This window comes from Pocillopora damicornis, chromosome 1, assembly GCF_964200805.1.
Source record: "Pocillopora damicornis chromosome 1, jaPocDami1.2, whole genome shotgun sequence".
Classification (NCBI taxonomy): Eukaryota; Metazoa; Cnidaria; class Anthozoa; order Scleractinia; family Pocilloporidae; genus Pocillopora; species Pocillopora damicornis.
The window spans coordinates 3825548-3844020 of record NC_142670.1 but is presented as its reverse complement, the minus strand read 5'-3'; the positions used below and the strand labels follow the sequence as shown (position 1 = coordinate 3844020).

Sequence of the window (18473 nt, the reverse complement as noted above, 5' to 3'; positions counted from 1 at the left end):
AAACGAAGATGACAACAAAGACAGCAAAGAGCAAACCGACTGAGCGTTGGCACTCGCGCGACATCTTGCTCAGAATGACCAGTGTATTTGCCTGCTGCAAATGAAAACCTCCCAAAAGGATCAAAGTCAAACATCTTTACTCGCAGAGACCTTTCCATTTCGTGAGGGAAAATCGAGTTTCGAAATACTAAAAGAAAAAAGTGATAACCAGCACGTTTGTAGCAACTGGGGAGAGGGGGAGGGGGAAGGGGCGGAAGCAATAAAGAAATGAACAGACCAACCCATTTAATTTTGTTCCATTAGTGGGATTGATTGTCGAGTACTTTAACTTATATATGTCAGTCCTTTCTTTTAAACTAATACTGATAAAGTTTGGATAGAAATGAACAAATGGACATAGACAGAACACCTCCCCACCCCCCTTCGCCGCCCCACCTCTAAAGATTGAGGGTAACCCTTTACATCGTTCGCTAAAGATTCTGTTAAAGAGAAAGGGACAAGGTCTTGCGAATTGGAAGTGTTACATAGATCTTTAGGGATTTGTATTTTTCTAAAATATTTAATAAAGATATTTAGGATTAATATTGCTCATGGCATAGCTTGTATTTTTGGTTTACACAGCTGATTGGACCTTAAGGCTATTAATTCATTCACAACTTTCGATTCATTCCAATCACGATGCGCTAAATTCCTTTCCTTCCTTATCTCATTACATGGAGCAGTTCCCACAAATCTCAGGCCAGTTTTGATAAATTCAATTTCACACCATTTTTTTAAGGGCCTCGGTTATTTTCTGTAGTGTATGGTGGGTTTAAATGATTCTTTGCGTGTTGCGTGTTTCCAAATCCGTTTTGATCCAGAATTCATTCGCCTTTCAGTATTTTAAGCTTGGCCCAAATGAATGGTAATGTCATGATATCATTGTTTATATATTTTGATTTTAGATATATGAAATTCATATATTTGCACTGCGGCGAAGAAACGAATTTAAGAGATCTTTTCAAGAAGGTTATACAAGAAATGGCATATTACTCAAAATTATGTTTTCCTAAACAAATATAAATTATATTGCAATAAAATTGCTATCATTAATAAGATATATCGTGACCGCCTTTATAATGACATATTAATCAAATCAGATAACACGAAAAAGATGTGGGATAACATCAATTTATTGATAAATAAGAAGCGACCAAGCAGCACAACTTCCTAAATCTGATAAGAGTACAACCTCTTATCTCTCTCATAAACAATTTTGTTTCAAATAAGTCTCTGAAATAGAGGTATTCTTATTACTGGAAAGTCTAAATACAAAGTTGTTCCAGTTTTTAAACGAGGCTCTCGTTTTGCATGTAGTAATTATCGACCTATCTCAGTTCTCTCTACCATAAGTAAAATATTTGAGAGATGTATTTTTAATCAGCCGATGTTCTATTTTACAAATAATAACATGATTTCCTCAAAACAATATGATTTAGACCAGGTTTTACAACCTCTGGTTGTCTAATTGACCTTATTGTAGAAATGACTTTTTCTCTTGATAAAGGACTTTATGTGATTTCTCTATTCTTAGATCTAAGTAAAGCATTCGATTCAGTAAACCATCAAATATTACTAAATAAACTTAGGTACTATGGATTACAACAAAGTGAATACAACGGGTTTCAATCTTACTTAAGTAACAGGAAGCAGCAGGTGCATGCAAATGCTGTTGCTTCTGATACACGTTTTATCCCCACTAGTGCGCCTCAAGGATCGATACTAGGACCTTTGCTGTTTACTATTTTCATTAATGACCTTCCAAAGTCTTCCACCTTCTTTTCTACTAGATTATATGCTGGCGATACATCTTTAACTGCTTCTGGAAATGATTTTGATAGTTTATTGCGTGAAATTAATAATAATTTACCAGCTGTCTACGAATGGTTATGCAATAATAAATTGACCTTAAATTTGACAAAACTAAGTTTCTTATTTTATGCCTCGTCAAAAGGAAAGCTACCATCTTTATCCACCATTAACTGTAGCAAATGTTCATTTAGAAAAGTCCTTTTCTGTAACATATCTTGGTGTATATATTGATTGTCACCTTACTTGGCATGAACATATTGACTACATATGTGGCAAAATTTGCAAAAATATAAATATAATGGTTAAGTTGAAGCATTATGTATCAAAAGCAACACTTATCAGTGTGTATTATTCTCTTATTTATCCTTACCTTAATTATACTTGTGCACTTTGGGGAAATAATTATAACGCTCCATTGTCTCAAATCGTAAAGTTACAAAACAAAGCGGGTCGTGTTATAAATTAAATTTCCTGATATTGATAAACTAAACACATGTATACATTTTTATGATTATTTCCACCATGAAAAGTTCCTTAATACACCTGTTTCATTAGTATCTGAACTACATAATTACAGTACCCACAGTGCATCATTCAATCAAGTTACAATACCTTTATTTCAAACTTATCTTAGGAGATTTTGCCCCAGCATTATTGGAAGTTTCTTTTGGAACGATATTCCGCAATCCATTAGACACAAACCATCTAAAAAAATGTTTAGACAAGTGCTTTTGCGCTGGTACCCTGCTCAATACTAGCGAAACATTATCTCTTTTATAATTTTCTGAGCTATTTTGTCATTTTTCCTCTACTTTTTTATTAAAAATCTCAAGTCCTTTGTTATACATAACTTTAAGGGGCACAATATTAGTTTATCTAGATGTGTCCCTCTTCTCTCCTTCAATATACAATGTAATTCAATTTAAGTGTTGTAATTTCTGTTCTACGCATTTTTTCCTTTGTAAATCTTTATCTGATATTATGTTTTATTGTTTTTTTAGAGGGCACGGTAACGAATCTTGTAATCTGATTGGTTCTTTACCCGGTCAATATTTTCCTATCTCTGCCCACGGGCCACGGTAACGCTTTCGTGAGTCGCCGAGTACATCCCAACTTTCGTTGTCATTTTTTATAAATATACCTCGTTTTCCGGCTGGGCAGTATTTTTAAGCAAACACGTCGGTCATTACCTCAAGCCGATAAATAACTTATGAATCCTCTCTTTTCTCTCTATCAAATCACTTGGTTGACAGAAAGATATTGGTTTCAGAATGAATTTGTATAAACAATGGTGTCATTACGTTGGTTGACAAGCGGCCTAAAAACCGTCTGGAATTAATTTTAATCGTTCACAAAAAGTACCCAGAAAGTTGAAACGTGAGGTATTTGGTTACAGTTAAACTGAACGATGGAACTTTCATTCATTTAATATCTGAATTTTCTCGAGCAATTTGTTCATAGTGAAAGAGCGAGCGAAGTTTTAATTTAAGTTCTACAACAAATATACGCTCCCGGTGAGTCTTTCCAATTCGGTTCAATTTGGACATTTGTACCGCAAATTGCACAACAGAAATTAAAGGAATTTTTCGGATTGTTCAGGCTGTAATTATTGATTCCATCAGTAAATATTCTACAGAAAAGGCGCGATCAACGCATTCAATGTGTGGAAAAATCCATATTGGTATGTCAAGTAGTCATTGACAAACAAAGCATCTATTTATAGTTTTGTTTTGTTTTGGTTTTTTGTTTTACTTTGTTTATTTACTATTATCTCTTTTTTTCATTAAAGCTGCTGGATGTCTTCTGCCAATGGTCTGATCTGGATATTTATAGTATTTGTTGTGCTGATTGAATTTGTGAGTGAAAATAACCAAGATTATCATTATCGAAACTAAAAAAAATCTTTCATGGGGCTCATATAGGTTTATTTCCTTCTTTAAGTTCAACATTCTGACCCTCGGGCGGGTTATCAAGGAGATGGTGACTATGCAACAAGAGAAGGACAAACATAGCGAGCAAATAAGGTATGGTCTCCTCCATAAAAGGAAATCCGGTTTCAGGAATATTGGGTCTTTGAATCAGCTCCTTCTCTTATAACGACAATCTGGAATCTAACCTTTTCACAAATCTACTGAGGAAGAGTCCGAAATCCGGAACAGTAACAACGAGAAACCATCTTGATAGAATTGCTACCTAATAGTGCTTTATCATCAACAATCACATCATCAACAACCCCATGTTTTGCTTTGTTTTTGTTTTTTTTTTTGCTTTATTGTTGTTGTTGTTTTTTATTTTGTTTTGTTTTGTTCTTTTCCAGACTTGGTGTCAAGGCATGCATAGTTATGATTCCTCTGCTGGGGATCTCGTGGTTATTTGGGTTATTGGCACCATCACATAAAGCTTTCGCCTACATCTTCACGATCCTCAACTCTACACAGGTAACATGTAGATAAAGGTCGGTGGAGATCAAAAGATGTTATATTCTGTCAGATGCACAATCCCGGGAACCTTGGGATGGTGTTATGTTGAATTCATTACTCTGCCAGCTCAGTGGTTTAAAAATTGTTTAAATCTGGTGAAATCATAATCAACTTATCATCGTCATAATGAAAAAACTTCTCACTTCTATTTAATTCAACAGGGTTTCTTAGCTTGATCTTTCTTCTTCACTGCGTGAGGAACAGCGAGGTCAGTGATTTATCGTTAAAAATTGCATCACAATGTCTGGTATTATATCGATTTTTTTTAAACTACAGTGGAGACCAGGAAGTTCGATTTAATTTCGATGTCATATCAGAGAAATTAAGCCCTAGTTCGAAGGGCTCGTCCCTAGATCCGGACTACCTGGACAAGCAAAAGCAACATGACAAAACGAAGCAATGTAGGACCAAAATTATCATTATATTCACTTGCTCTGAAGGGTTTGGAGCTCCACACGTGCACAGGAGCTCCGCTCAAATTCCCGTGTCTGAGGATGGGGGTGTGGGAAGAATGGAGAAAAGACATGGGTTTCAGATCGGTCTCTTTTACGGCGTAAAATGTTAGAATATAAAGTTAATGTTTATAATATTTCCTAAGCGCAAAAAAGGAAGAATTATACGCCTTTTTTTTTTCATTTTATATCAATACCTGTCTAGATTAACTCCAGATTGCTGAATGACGTCAAATTTAGTTGTGACTTGTAAAAACTGGCTGTTGTTGAAAGCCCATACATCATAAAGTCAAACAAAAAAAGAGTACGACTTACAAACTCCTTGAATGCAATAATGTGGCTAATTTAACTTGCACTTTATAGGTAAGGACTCGTTTGAAAAGAAGGATTCAGGTCATCTTCCCAGCTGTGGATGATGGGACTAGTACAAAACGAACATCCGTTGTGCTCTCGGAAGTAAATGAGGATTCCACAGCCATTGCTGCGCCAAGAAAAATAAAGGTTCAACCACTGAGTAACGGCGAAAAAACTAAAAAAGTTCCGAGCAAAACCTCTGTGTAGTTGACAATTTGTTACATTGTACATAACAACTATAACTTCGTAGTGCGGCATATACAAGGAAAATATTGTAAGTTAGGAATCCGGCAGCTAATTATTTAATACAATATCAGAATAGAACTCTTAAAGAAAAGCCACGAAAACAAAAGCAAAAACAAAACAAAAAAAACAATAATAGGGGAAGAAAGTCGTTATCTCTAGTGACGAAAGTCCTAATTTGTTTCAAGTTTTTTGAGCTGCTTATGCCGAACCTTAAGTTGGCTTGTCAGTGCGTTGTCGGTGACCAGAGCCCCGTTTCTATACAAGAAACTATTGTACGCTTAGATTTTGATCTGCTATTTGTAGATGCATATGCATTTTGAATTTACTTCTGCTAACTGATAATTACCAAACGTAGAGCATTTCGTGTTCTTAGAATGTTTATTTAATTGATGAATCCATGGTATGACATTTGCATCTGCTTTCAAAAAGATGGAAACGGCCAACATATAAAGCTAGTAATAAAAGCTCTCCGTGGAGATTGAGACCATTTTGATCTTAGTATGTCTCTTTACAGCGTAGGTCTGTTCTCCTCTATAAAAAAAAACACCTTCGGCGCCCCTCCCCTCCCCCCCCCCCCCTCCCTTAAGGAAAACGAAGCAAAGTTTAGGCTTTGTAATTTGGTCGATATAGTCTATTATCATCACTTTAGGGGTTACTGTACTGCCTTTGCTCTGCAAAACACTACAAGGATAGGATAAATGACGGAGTGTAATGACTTATCGTGGCTTACGCATGCGTGCTCCATCAAAGAACTGGACGTGGCGTGGCTGAATGAAGAAGTTTAACCCCAACCAATTTTGCTCCCTTCTTTTATGTGCACGTTATTGACCGTCTGTCTTGTTGTCACCTTTCAACAAAACAAAAACAAACAAAAAAATATGTACAAAAAGCACACAAAGAACCAAATGCTTTTCTAGTCAAGATAGTGATTGGGCAATTGTGATTATTTACCGTGCTGCATATTTTCCTCCATTTAATGCGAGCCGATAACGGCGATAAAATCAACCGTCCTTGAGACACTACGTGTTAGCGTTACGAGCGTTTAAAAATAAAAGAATGGTAGAATTAGAATATCAGGTATGTTTTCTGTACCGTGTCTATATTGTTTTCTGTTTGATTAATTGTCGGAGATCCGTTGGTCATAGCCACAAATTCTCATTTGATATGCATGCGAAAACCGAAAAAAAATATTGAACCTAAATGGAATGCTCTATTATGGAAAACCTCATCTTTTTATAAAGCCTTTGCCACCAGTGTTTAAGGCGATATTGATCTACCCGTCATCCACCTGTTTATATACGTAATTATGACAATTTGACATTGGAGATGTTATAACGAACCTACGAGCTTAAAAGCTAAGTTCCTTTTAGGCCATTAGTGGAAAATATTCGGACTCAAACCGTTTACAGTCTCACTCCGCACTAAGTGAGACTTGCATCAAATCATTTTACATCGCTGTGTAGGGCCTAGGTGAAGCAGTCTGAATAAGCAATATTTCGAGAAAACTAAAGCTAAAAATAGAATTGTGAGCGAAAGAAGAACTAACAATTTATTTAAATGCTAAAATATGCGAGAGTTTTTAATTAGTAGGTTTATAATTGAAGGCCTCGCAGACGTTTGATGACGTTAGGAAAAGAAATAGCAATGATTATCACATCCTTGAGTCCGTCTTAATTTTTCGTTTTCTCCTTTTCCTCTATATCCTTGACCTGATAATTCTCGTTTTGCCGACATTAAAATGAAATATTTTATTTCCTTCTAATACCAATAGAATGAGATTTAAAATCCTTATTTTATATCCTTCAATTGCTATCTGCTGTCAACTTAGTTAATTTGTTGTCTTTAAAAATGTCTATATTCGTAATAACGCCAATCAAATTGTTTGAGGAGTTAAATCTTATAAAAGGTTTTTACGTTTCAAATTGTCAAAGGAAAAATATAATTTTTTTGGTCTTTCATTTAGGGGTACAAAAAGAAGGGAAATATATTGTGATAAGAGAATTTCCCCTGGTAGAAATGATAAAATATTCATCCAAAAATGTGCTCAACCTCATGACAGTTTGTCATGCAAACTAGGAAATTCTGCCCAGTTTTCAATAAGGACACCTATTGAGTTGAACACTCTTTGTTTTGTTTTAATCCTCATTCATTACACATCTCTCATTGGCGATTTTGTTAACACAAATATGCCAGTCTGCGCCTAAACTATGGGTGAATTAGAATTTTAAAAAATACCGGAAAAAAACAGTGGTGCGACTCATTGAGTCATTAGCTATTTTATATTAAGAAAATAGCAAGTTTGAAAACTATTTTGTTGGTGAGGAATTTTATTGGAAAAAAGTAGCTAGGGTGAGAAAATTTTCACTTCCTCTATAACGAACACAATGAAAAAAAAAACATCTACCTGCTATTTTCCATGACACTTTTGGGTATGAGAAATAATTATTCTTGTCATGTCTTGCGATTGTCTCAATTTATAAAGTAAATACCGACCCAGCTAGTCAATTTAGTGCCAACAAACCTAAGGAATAATGTGTTAGAAACCTAACCTAGTTTGGTCTCTGCTCTATTCCTTGTTCGCTCAAGGTCGAACGTATCTCTGTGTCTAAGGTCTACCCAAAGCCATTGAAAAAAAGATTAATACCTTCATCACTATTTCAAGAGACGGTGATCTCAACAATGCCGAATTCATATCTGAAAGTTCGAAAGGAAACTCTAGTCAAAATGTTCCGGATAACGGTTTTTCTTGCACTAATGGTTGGTGAGTATGAAAAAGTAAAATGGTAACCTTTATATACGTAAACTTTTAAAAAAGTCGATATGTTACGTAGGCTATTGGTTCTATGTTGTACTTTCAATTTCGCTTGTTTTTCGACGGAGCCCTTTAAAACTCTCTTTATAGACGCTCTTTAAAGGAAAAGTACGGTATAGAAAATTTTAATTCTAGTGAAAGAACTCTTCCTTAGGAATCCGAAAATAATTCCCGTTTTGTCCAGTTCGGAACGGAACCCACACAAATGCAGTTGAAACAAACAAATTCCAATTCGCCAAGGACTGAGACGTCATTTGTGGTAAAACTGATATCCTAAGCTAACAATGTTCGACAACGGGAGACTTCCTGACGCTCTCCATGTAACATGAGGCTCTGTTTATATATATATCAAACAAACTTGAAATAGGAGACCTCCTATATTATATTTTCCCAACGTAGGTTATGTTGTAATTCTCTAAAGTATTCTTACTTTCAATTTTATCTTGTTCACTTCCATATTTAGTCATAATTTTTAAAAGCAAAAGAGTGAATTTCCTTGGTCTAGTGACCTCTATTAGGTAAACAAAGCATACAAGCTATAAAGGTCTATTTACAATTTAATCAAAACTATAACAAAATTCTCGAACGTAATTGGTTATCATGAGCCCGATTTGAGCACTAATAGGACAGTGTACGCGTCATGCTTGTAATTGGACAGTGTAATAGGAAGGTTTACGCGTCATGCCTGTATAAGTGGACAGAACGCGTCATATCCGCGCGCTATTGTCTCGCATTTCCCCGAGTTAACTAATTTTTTTTTCTTTTGTTGTTTGTTTTTTTTCTAATATAAAAACGTATATCCGATGTCTAGTTTCTTTCTCGAATTTTGTTATAGTTTTGATTAATTGGTAACAGGACTTTGTGTCGTCCAATTCTGTCTGCAATCATACTCGTAATTAACAAATCCGACTCCCGCTTCGTGGTCGTCCGATTTTCTTAATCAATTGTATGATTGCAGACCGAATTGGACTCCACTCACCATTACCATTATAAATATTGCGGTGAAGTTCACCCTTGGGTCAAAAGATTACAACACCACTTTTAATATAAAGGCTGAAAATAAACTGCCACTGTTTTTTGTTTTTGTTTTTTTGTTTTCGTTTTTTTTGTTTTTTCTCCGGTTTGCATCAGATTAGCTTGCAAACAACTTTAGCGTTTTTTTTGGATGAGGTTTGCGAAAAACGTTTATTCTGTCGTTGCCTACTCATTTGACAGATGATCTTCGAGTCTCTCACTTCTCACTTGGTGGTTGCCAACAAGGGCTATTCTGAAAACATTGGCTGGTAAACACACAGGTTCAAATGATCCGTGCTAAGTAATACACTGAAGCTTGGTCCTTGCAATTTCAGTAACAATTCACATCACTCAATTAGCAATGTGAAATAAATCCGTCGCGGGCACTGCGCTGTTCTTTAGTAAAAACTAAAAAATTGTCACTCCAGAAACAAAGATTTTATTTTAGAAGAATTAATTACCTCCGATTCCAGATCGAGTCAATCGCCAAGTAAATTCATTTCTTGACAGCATAAATTCTTGTTTTCTGATGGCATTCCATGACAGTTGCCGAAAGAGCACCACTCGCAATTTCCAAGTTGTGAACGCGTAAATGTTTCTCCTTTTATCTTTTCCTGAGTTTCTTCGTCAACAGCGATTGCTTCTTCTCCTGAAGCCGAGCTATGTTGCGTCTCAAACATGAATGGGCGTATTACACCGTCTTGATTAAGATCCATGTCGAGAATTGAGTCATTATCGCTCTCTTCGCCGCTGTTTTCTTAGTTTTTTATCCTTCTTAGTCGAGGTTACAATGCTCGATCATCGCTACGTCATAACAAAGATAGAGGATTTAAATTTTGAAATCTCAATTTTTTAAATCGTGATTCCTGGCGACAAAAACACAAAGCATGTCAGGAACTTTTGATTTAGGGAAACTTTTTATAGAACGTACTTTCCCTTTAAGATAATAATGATAATAATAATAATAATAATAATAATAATAATAATAATAATAATAAGAATAAAGATGAAACACAAAACACAACCGATCAGTTTATTAAACATTCTGTCTTTTTGTTTGTTGGAAACAAATGGTATCTATTTATCCGTCCATTCACTCGTCCTTTCAGTCATGGTTTTTCTTTGTTCTTTTTTTTTTTTTTTTTTTTTTGCGGGGAGGGGATGTCAGGGGGTCCAATTTTTCTTTTTTTTTACTTTTTTTTTTTTAAGTTAACTTACTAATTCATATCACCTTTGCACTTCTTAAGTGTAATACAACAAGAAACCTTATGTTTTAGCAAAGTATTACTGTCAAGTACCGATTACCTGTTCTGTGCTTTGACAATATACGTATAGACGTGGACGATGGCCTCTTGTGTTTAGGTACAGCTGTGTGATGATTTCCGTTGAAATTTACGCACTGAACCCAAGGATACCAAAGGGTATGCCCAACGATACTTGAAACAGGCTATCGCATGGATATGTATTTCTGTGCTCTTTTTAGTGACTGTCGCATCGTCTTTATCGAGCAAGTAACTGAAATGAATAATGGAAATTGTGACAGTCACCAACGAATGTTCTGCTCCCTAGTAATAATCTAACAGGAAATTTAAGCTGAAAAAGAAATGTTTAAGTCGTCATTGAGAGTTAGGTACAGTCAGGTATTTTCTCTCAAATTTAATCCATGTTTGTTTTTCAGGTCATAGTAACCAGTGCTCCAGAAAACACGCAGAAATGAAACTTCCGAGGATAAAAGACAACTGTCCGCGGGTTGATGACATAACTAAGGAGCCTCTGTTAAAAATCAAATGCCGCAGAGGGAATTGTACTGAGTGGTGTGAAACCTTCGGTGATTGTCTCCAGCAATCCTTTGGGTGGCGGAAAAAATGCGCACAGAAGTTTAAAAGACTGTATAGGGGACATCGCCGGACAAAGATCAAGGTGAATGCCAGAGGAAACCAGTCATCATATAACATTGACGTCAAATTTTGTGGATGGAAGGGTCGTTATCAAGTTTACAAGTTATCTGATAGCGCATCGCAAGAAAATAGTATGTATAAGGTTCCTTTTGTTTTAAACATGAGATCATTCCTCATTAAGAATTTCATTAATTTGTTTATTCATAAATCCATCCAGCCGTCCGATCTCTCGATCGCTCCTTCGCTCTTTCGATCCCAGTCAGTCATCTATCAATCTCGTGTTTTCCTTAATCATCAGTTTACCTTTTAATTTATTTTTTATTTTTTTTTTTTATTGCCCCCTTGTTTATTCAAATTACTAAACCATTTTTCGGGATTATGATGAGTGCTACATATACGTCCTTTCTACATAGGTGATCTGCAAGAAGGGGAAAACTTACGCAAAGAGGTACTCTATTTATGTTTTTGAAAAAACATGGATATCGCTTTTAATTTTTCGGGTAAGAATTTAGTTCTCGCTTCTTGATATGCCTGCATAGATTACGTCACTTTTTATCGTGAAACTCCTTTATGCAGAACTGTCTGCATCCCCACAATTGACATGAAAAGGACGTTGCTGTGTTTATAACACGGAGGCAATGCGAATGTTGATATTAACGCACACGCAGACCGTAATAGATATGATGGATGATAAAAAACATCATGGGATCTATTTACAAATAGAGAAGCCATGAGTTTGCTCTTTTCTGTTGTAACGCATGCAGGAAGCAGTAAGGCAAGAGAAGTGATCTCCTCTCCCTCTCTCCCCCCCCTCCTCCCTCCAATATACTTGCTACAATAAGCCAATCAGAATCCTTGTCAGAAAGGTTCAAACAGTCTGATTGGTTGGACAAGGTGTCATAAATGTCAAACCATCAAAATTCATAAAATATCAAAGTTCTGCAATATATCACAACCTGGAATAATTTAGGCGGCTGATGTAATTTCTGATGCTTGCTTCACTGCGATGACCGGAGACTGCCTTGACGATCTAGCCGCGATGGACCTCAGCATGATCGCTTTCGCTCTGGCACCGGCTTGATTTGTATGAATTTTAACAGTTATGCCAGTTTGGCTATATTTCTCACAATTCCGTTTGTTTTGTTTTTCAACACGAAACTTAAACTAGATGCGAACTTTTGTGTGATAAGGTTTATAATTCCCTTCTTAAAATTAAACCATTTTACCGTTTTTTTGAGGATTTGCTCAGCTCTTTGAAGTTAGTTGCCCTTTTTAAAATTAAACCATTTTACTGTTTTTTTAGGACTTGCTCAGCTCTTTGAAGTCCGTCACTGAGTATTATTCCGATGAGATACGCAACAAAAGTGAAGATAAGAAGGAAAAGATAGAGGAAATGTTTTTTGAATTGACCACGTTGGAAACATCCTTGCTGGAAACTGCACAACTCAAATTCAATCACACAACAAGCGAATTTAATATGAGCAGCATTTATGCAGGTAAGGCATTTTTTTAATATAATAAGTATGTTGAACGTCACTGTCGTTCCGATTCAAGGGCTGGCCATGAAGAGATGTCCATTACATGAAATAGCCTCGCAATAACATTTAAGGACAACATAATTATGCTAAGCATGAATAAACTAGTTCTTACTGTTCTATCTGTTTCGATTAAAACCTGATAATTTTGTTTTCTCTTAAAAAGCTTAGGTAACCTTTTTCCCCTATCAAGTCAAACTGATCATTTTTATTGTTAATATTACTAATTGTTATTATTGATATCATTTTTACACCTTTCCGTTAGATGTTCTGGTCAGGAAAACTTTCTACCAAAATGAAAGCCACCACTTTCGTCTGGAAGAACCTAATGGGGAAAATTTCCGGAGCATTCCATCGGGAAACTTGGACAATGGTTTAAAAAGTTTATTTAAATATTTCGTGTTCCAATATTATTTACTTATTGATGCATTTAGATATGTTTTCATTTTAATTTGGTTAGTCGATATAGCGAAATTAACGAAATCGTTTCATCTTTATAATTTTCTCAGGTTCAGTAGTACTTGGAATGATATACAAAGACCTCCATCAATTATTCATCACTAACCAGACAGAGAACAGTACTCTGAACAATTCCAGGTCACCCGGCAATTATAACTATACGTTTATTTTCTATCTTTGTATGCACAACGACTGATAAATTTCCTTCACGCTAGAAACTGAAGGGTTTTTTACGTTAGACAATTTATATCTATTTCTCTTCTGTATACTTGAAACGGTGCATTTGAAGTTAAGTGATTCTTACTTTGAAGGGGTAAGTTTCTAAAGAAACTGTGGTGCTGCGTCGGTGGGAGAGTATAGAAGGTAATTTAGTGTTAACAACTGGGTTGAAAACGTAAATTAGCCACCGTAAAGAGTAAAAAAGCTGACGTTTCGAGCGTTAGCCCTTCGTCAGAGCGATTGACGAAGGGCTAACGCTCGAAACGTCAGCTTTTTTACTCTTTACGGTGGCTAATTTACGTTTTCAACCCAGTTGATTCTTACTTTCATCGCTCTGAAATAGGGAAGTCACCTCCATTATTATGGCTGCCACAATAACTCCTCCACCCAAGAAACTTCAGGAAAATATAACTTTGAAGTTCAAAAACATTAAGGTAGCGAGACTTACGCTGTTCTTTCCTGCCGATTTTGTTATACCTTGTCATTTCTGGTTGAGATTAAGTGACTCTATTAGCTGTCTGAAATGAAATTCGCCTTTTTTCAGTATGAATGCATTGTTTATAAATTCTTATTTCGCTAGATTTCGATTTATGGTGCAAATTGTGTTTCATTGTATAATTTATTATTGTTTCATTATTTTAGAATTCAAATAACAAGAAAAAGTGTATGTTCTGGAACATGTTGGATGATAGGTAAATATTATTCGAATGTCCCTCTTTTTTTTTCTTTTTTTTCTTTTTTTCTATTCAACTCTTATCATGAGGCTAGCGTTGGGCTAATTAAGTGGGAATAATGTATGATTCATGCTTACCGGCGTCGTCTCAGGTTGATGCGGACACTTATATCTAAATTAAGTCAAGTCGCGAAAATTATCCAGTTAGCTAAATTGTGTTGCCCTTTGTTCAAATTTTTTTTCACGTAAAGCTCTCCATGCGTGAAGAGCAAAGTTTTGAGAACTAGTGAATACATGCAAGTTCTCACAGGAATCATCGTCTAACAACCGGATTTTCACACTTTGATAAGTTACATTCATTAAAAGATATGGGGTTCCGTTCGCATGACTTGTGCACTAAAATCTCACTTGATCGATAAATTATCTATCATACGTTTCAGTTCCATTGGCTGGTCAGGAGAAGGGTGCTATGTCAAATCTACTGATGCATACCAAACAGAGTGCACAGCAATCATTTGACTCATTTTGCTGTTCTTCTGGACACATCGTCTGGAACAGAGACTGCCGATATATCAGCGGTAAGTGTCACCACAACGCCTGCAACTCCCCTATACGATAGTATTTGCTGGTACGTTCAAACAAATACCTATTTATTTAACATTTTAGTTCTTAAGGTAGAATAAAACTTGGTTAAGTCGATGTATTAAGATTTGTAAGTCTTTTAAAGTATTGTTTTCATTTATATTTTCACCCATAAAGAATGATGAAAAGAACTTGGAAATTCTCACATACGTCGGGCTGACCCTCTCTGTAATTGGGATCTCATTGACGATAATCAGCTATGTTACTCTCACGTGAGTTAAGTAGTTAGAAATTAGAAATGTGTGTTAGTCAAAAAAGTGGACAATTGATCGCAAAAATGTTTCCAAGTATGCTGGGTTCTGTCAAAGGACAGACACGAGTGATACTCAGACCGTACTAACCGTACTTTGCTCCTTGTTTCCTCATTTCTTTGAGCTTCATAATGACGAGAAGACCTGGAGCCATCTACTGTATTCCTCGAAAAAAAAATAATGATACGAAAAAAAAAAGGGGGGGAACCCGTATCACTAACAATATCCTAGCCCTAGCTTCTTAAAAAGATAGAAAGAGTTATATTTATAAAATAAAGGGAAAAAACAATCACCTACATCGTAAATAACGAATGTCTCTTTTATTTCTTTTGAATGTTTTTTTTCTTCTCTTCTCTGGTCTATTTTTTTTCTCGTTTTTCTTTGCGTGCCAGAGACATTAGAAGACCTTTATCCCAGATTCGAGTGAGTCTCGTCGCTTCTCTTGGAGCGGGACAAATCATGTTTCTTGCCGGGATTAGAGCGACTGGGAACAAGGCAAGAATTCCGTTGAAATTGAAGTTTTTTTACAGTCCAAAACTGGGCAGTTTTAAATATTTCGGTTTTTTTTTTCTTTTTTTTACATTTTTACTTTTGTCGAAAATTATTTTTCTTGTATTTCAGTTAAAAACGGGGTTTATTATGAGCTGTGCTTCCTCTAAATCTTTCTTTTCGATTGGTCAGTCTCCAAAAAGAGTCAGGACGACAGCATTATTAATATTTACGAAGCAAATCAATCATGTGTCATTGTATATATCATTCAGGCAGATTGCAAAAATCCGTTTTCGTTTTCTATTTTCTCTAGGGAAGTTGCGTTACAGTGGCGGCCCTTATGCAGTACTTTTTGATGGCCGCCTTCTGCTGGATGCTGGTCGAGGGAATCTACCTCTACCTGTTTATTGTAAAGGTCTACAACGTTGGCAACAAGTTAAGAATGTGCCATGGAATTTCATGGGGTAAGGTACTCTATGGCTATTAAATATTTAAACACTTTTATTACCATACTTTTATGTTGATCTAGTAACCTATGTTCCAGAAGTCCAACTAATTTTAGAAACAGTTCCTTCGAATTCAAGAATACGCGGCCAGGAACATACTCTATCACTTATATTGCGCAGTACATTCCTATATAGCTCTGACTAGGGGGTTCAAAAGGTAAATATCTAATGTGGAAAGGTAAATTATGCCCTTGACATGTGAGAATAAGTTTCAAATCTGATTTTTGGTTCAATTCTGTAGGCCTTCCCGCGCTCGTCGTTGCCATATCATTGAGTATTGCAGCTGGAAAAGATGGGATCGGAAGTTTTTTGGCTAATAAATAGTTAGGAGAGTTTCATTGTACTGATCTAATGTCATCACACTCAAGTTTCCAGGAACTGATGTAACACAAGTATTTTAGAAAACGAACAACGAACTTGTTACAGCTGAAAAAAATGCACGTATAATTAAAAAAATGATCCTTTTTCGTTTTTTTTATGTACCGGCTTATTGTTATTGTGTTTTAAGATGGAAGACAAAAGTTCTGAGCCTTAAGATCGGTTTTGAATCGGATTGTTTAGGCTGTAATTATGGATTCCATCAGTCTATATTCTGTAGAAAAGGCATTCAATGTGTGGAAAGTCCATATTGGTATTTCAAGTAATCATTTACAATCACATCATCTATTTATAGCTTAACCTGTTTTTGTTTTGTTTTGTTTTGTGTTTTCATTAAAGCTGCTGGATGTCTTCTGCCAATGGTCTGATCTGGATATTTATAGTATTTGTTGTGCTGATTGAATTTGTAAGTGAAAATAACCAGGATAATCATTATCGAAACTAAGAAAAACTTTCAAGGGGTTCGCATGGGTCTATTTTCTTCTTTAAGTTTAACATTCTGATCCTCGGGCGGGTTATCAAGGAGATGGTGACTATGCAACAAGAGAAGGACAAACGTAGCGAACAAATAAGGTATGGTCTTCTCCATAAAAGGAAATCCGGCTTCCGGAATGTTGGGTCTTGGAATCAGCTCCTTCTCTAGAAAACAACAATCTGGAATCCAACCTTTTCAAAAATCTACCGAGGAAGAGTCCGAAGTCCGAAAAGGAACAATGAGAAACCATCTTGATAGAATTTCTACCTAATAGAGCTTTTTCATCAACAATCACATCATCAAAAGTCCCTTATTTTGCTCTTTTTTTGTTATTGTTGTTGTTTTTATTTGTTTTGTTTTATCCAGACTTGGTGTGAAGGCATGCATAGTTATGATTCCTCTGCTGGGAATCTCGTGGTTATTTGGGTTATTGGCACCCTTACACAAAGCTTTCGCCTACATCTTCACGATCCTCAACTCTTCACAGGTGAGATGTAGATAAATGTCTGTGGAGATCAAAAGACGTTATATTCTGTCAGATGCACAGTCCCGGGAACCTTGGGATGGTGTTATGTTGAACTCATTACTCTGCCAACTCAGTGGTTTAAAAACTGTGAAAATCATAATCAAATCATCATCGTCATGATTTTAAAAAAAACTTCTCACATCCATTAATTCAACAGGGTTTCGTGATCTTTCTTCTTCACTGCGTGAGGAACAGCGAGGTCAGTGATTTATCGCTTAAAATTGCATCACAAGGTCCGGTCTTACATCGGTTTTTGAAATTACAGTGGAGACTAGGAAGTTCTATTTGATTTAAATGTCATTTCAAAGAAATTAAGCCCTAGTTTAAAGGGCTCGTCCATAGAAACAAACTAACCGGAAAGCAAAAGCAACAGGACAAACGGAAGAATTAAAGGACCAAAATTATCATTGTACTCATATGTTCTCTAGGGTATGGAGCTCCACAAGTGCGCAGGAGCTCCGCTGTTAAACAAATTTTCGTGGCTGAGAATGAGGGTAGGGGAAGAAAGAAGAAAGGACATGGATTCCAGATCAAGAGTCAGAATATAAATTTAATGCTGATTATATTTCCTAGAGAGAGAAAATAAAAAGAAATTATACGACATTCTTTACATTTTATGTCGATACATGTGCAGATTAACTCCAGGTAGCTGAATGACGTCTAATTTAGTTGTGACTTGTGAGAATTGGCTGCTGTTGAAAGCCTGTACATCACAAAGTCGAGGAAAAAAGAGTACGACTTACAAACTCCTTGAATGCGAAAATGTGGCTAATTTAACTTGCAATTTACAGGTAAGAGCTCGTTTGAGAAGAAGGATTCAGGCCATCTTTCCAGCAATGGATGTTGGAACTAGCACTAAACGAACATCCGTAATGCCCTCAGAAGTAAATGAGGATTCCACAGCCATTGCTGCGCCGAGAAAAATAAAGGTTCACCCACTGAGTGACGGCGAAAAAACTAAAAGAGTCTCGAACATAACCTCTATGTAGTTGCCGATATGTTACATTGTACATAACAACTATAACTTCGTAGTGCGGTATATACAAGCAAGATATTGTAAGTAAGGAATCCGTCAGCTAATTATTCAATATAATATCACAATAGAACTCTTACATAAAGGCCACGAAAAAAAGAAAACCAAAACAAAACAAAACGATAGTCAGGGAAGTAAATAAGTCGCTCTCTCTAGTGACGAGAGTCCTAATTTGTTTCA

At 35.9% G+C, this 18473-nt stretch overlaps 3 protein-coding genes and 1 long non-coding RNA gene across 7 annotated transcripts in view; 3 read left to right on the top strand and 1 right to left on the bottom strand.

Annotated features, from left to right (window-relative positions):
- The window catches only part of LOC149051380 (adhesion G protein-coupled receptor E3-like), a 494984-nt gene that overhangs the window by 359390 nt on the left and 117121 nt on the right, over nt 1–18473 (bottom strand). The window lies entirely within an intron of this gene.
- LOC149051392 (adhesion G protein-coupled receptor D1-like) lies at nt 3444–4488 on the top strand. Its single transcript, XM_089186353.1, has 3 exons — nt 3444–3707; nt 3793–3875; nt 4169–4488. Exons 1-3 carry the CDS (start codon nt 3648–3650, stop codon nt 4302–4304), a joined length of 279 nt encoding a protein of 92 aa, XP_089042479.1. The 5' UTR covers nt 3444–3647; the 3' UTR covers nt 4305–4488.
- LOC149051391 (uncharacterized) lies at nt 4540–5870 on the top strand. Its single transcript, XR_016181039.1, has 2 exons — nt 4540–4732; nt 5147–5870. It is a non-coding gene; the product is annotated as an uncharacterized LOC149051391 (long non-coding RNA).
- Nucleotides 7840–16619, top strand: LOC149051390 (uncharacterized). 4 transcript variants are annotated; one of them, XM_089184694.1, is made up of 11 exons: nt 7840–8144; nt 10888–11238; nt 11521–11555; nt 12411–12603; nt 12908–13015; nt 13152–13239; nt 13664–13754; nt 13963–14571; nt 14753–14847; nt 15689–15839; nt 16123–16619. In XM_089184694.1, the coding sequence occupies exons 1-8, from the start codon at nt 8063–8065 to the stop codon at nt 14014–14016; spliced, it is 1002 nt and encodes a 333-aa protein (XP_089040820.1). In that variant the 5' UTR covers nt 7840–8062; the 3' UTR covers nt 14017–14571; nt 14753–14847; nt 15689–15839; nt 16123–16619. The 4 variants fall into 4 exon arrangements, with proteins under 4 accessions (XP_089040820.1, XP_089040824.1, XP_089040833.1 ...); XM_089184698.1 differs by lacking the exons at nt 15689–15839; nt 16123–16619 and having other exon boundaries at nt 14753–14881; XM_089184707.1 differs by lacking the exons at nt 14753–14847; nt 15689–15839; nt 16123–16619 and having other exon boundaries at nt 13152–13394; nt 13634–13754; nt 13963–14012.

What these genes read in the sequence shown, in the direction of transcription:
- LOC149051392 (XM_089186353.1), top strand. Translation starts at nt 3,648, where the DNA reads ATGTCTTCTGCCAATGGTCTGATCTGGATATTTATAGTATTTGTTGTG. An exon ending in TTGTTGTGCTGATTGAATTT is followed by an intron (nt 3,708 to 3,792) that starts GTGAGTGAAAAT and finishes TCCTTCTTTAAG; the next exon opens with TTCAACATTCTGACCCTCGG. An exon ending in AAACATAGCGAGCAAATAAG is followed by an intron (nt 3,876 to 4,168) that starts GTATGGTCTCCT and finishes GTTCTTTTCCAG; the next exon opens with ACTTGGTGTCAAGGCATGCA.
- LOC149051390 (XM_089184694.1), top strand. Translation starts at nt 8,063, where the DNA reads ATGCCGAATTCATATCTGAAAGTTCGAAAGGAAACTCTAGTCAAAATG. An exon ending in TTTTCTTGCACTAATGGTTG is followed by an intron (nt 8,145 to 10,887) that starts GTGAGTATGAAA and finishes TTTGTTTTTCAG; the next exon opens with GTCATAGTAACCAGTGCTCC. An exon ending in ATCGGGAAACTTGGACAATG is followed by an intron (nt 13,016 to 13,151) that starts GTTTAAAAAGTT and finishes TAATTTTCTCAG; the next exon opens with GTTCAGTAGTACTTGGAATG.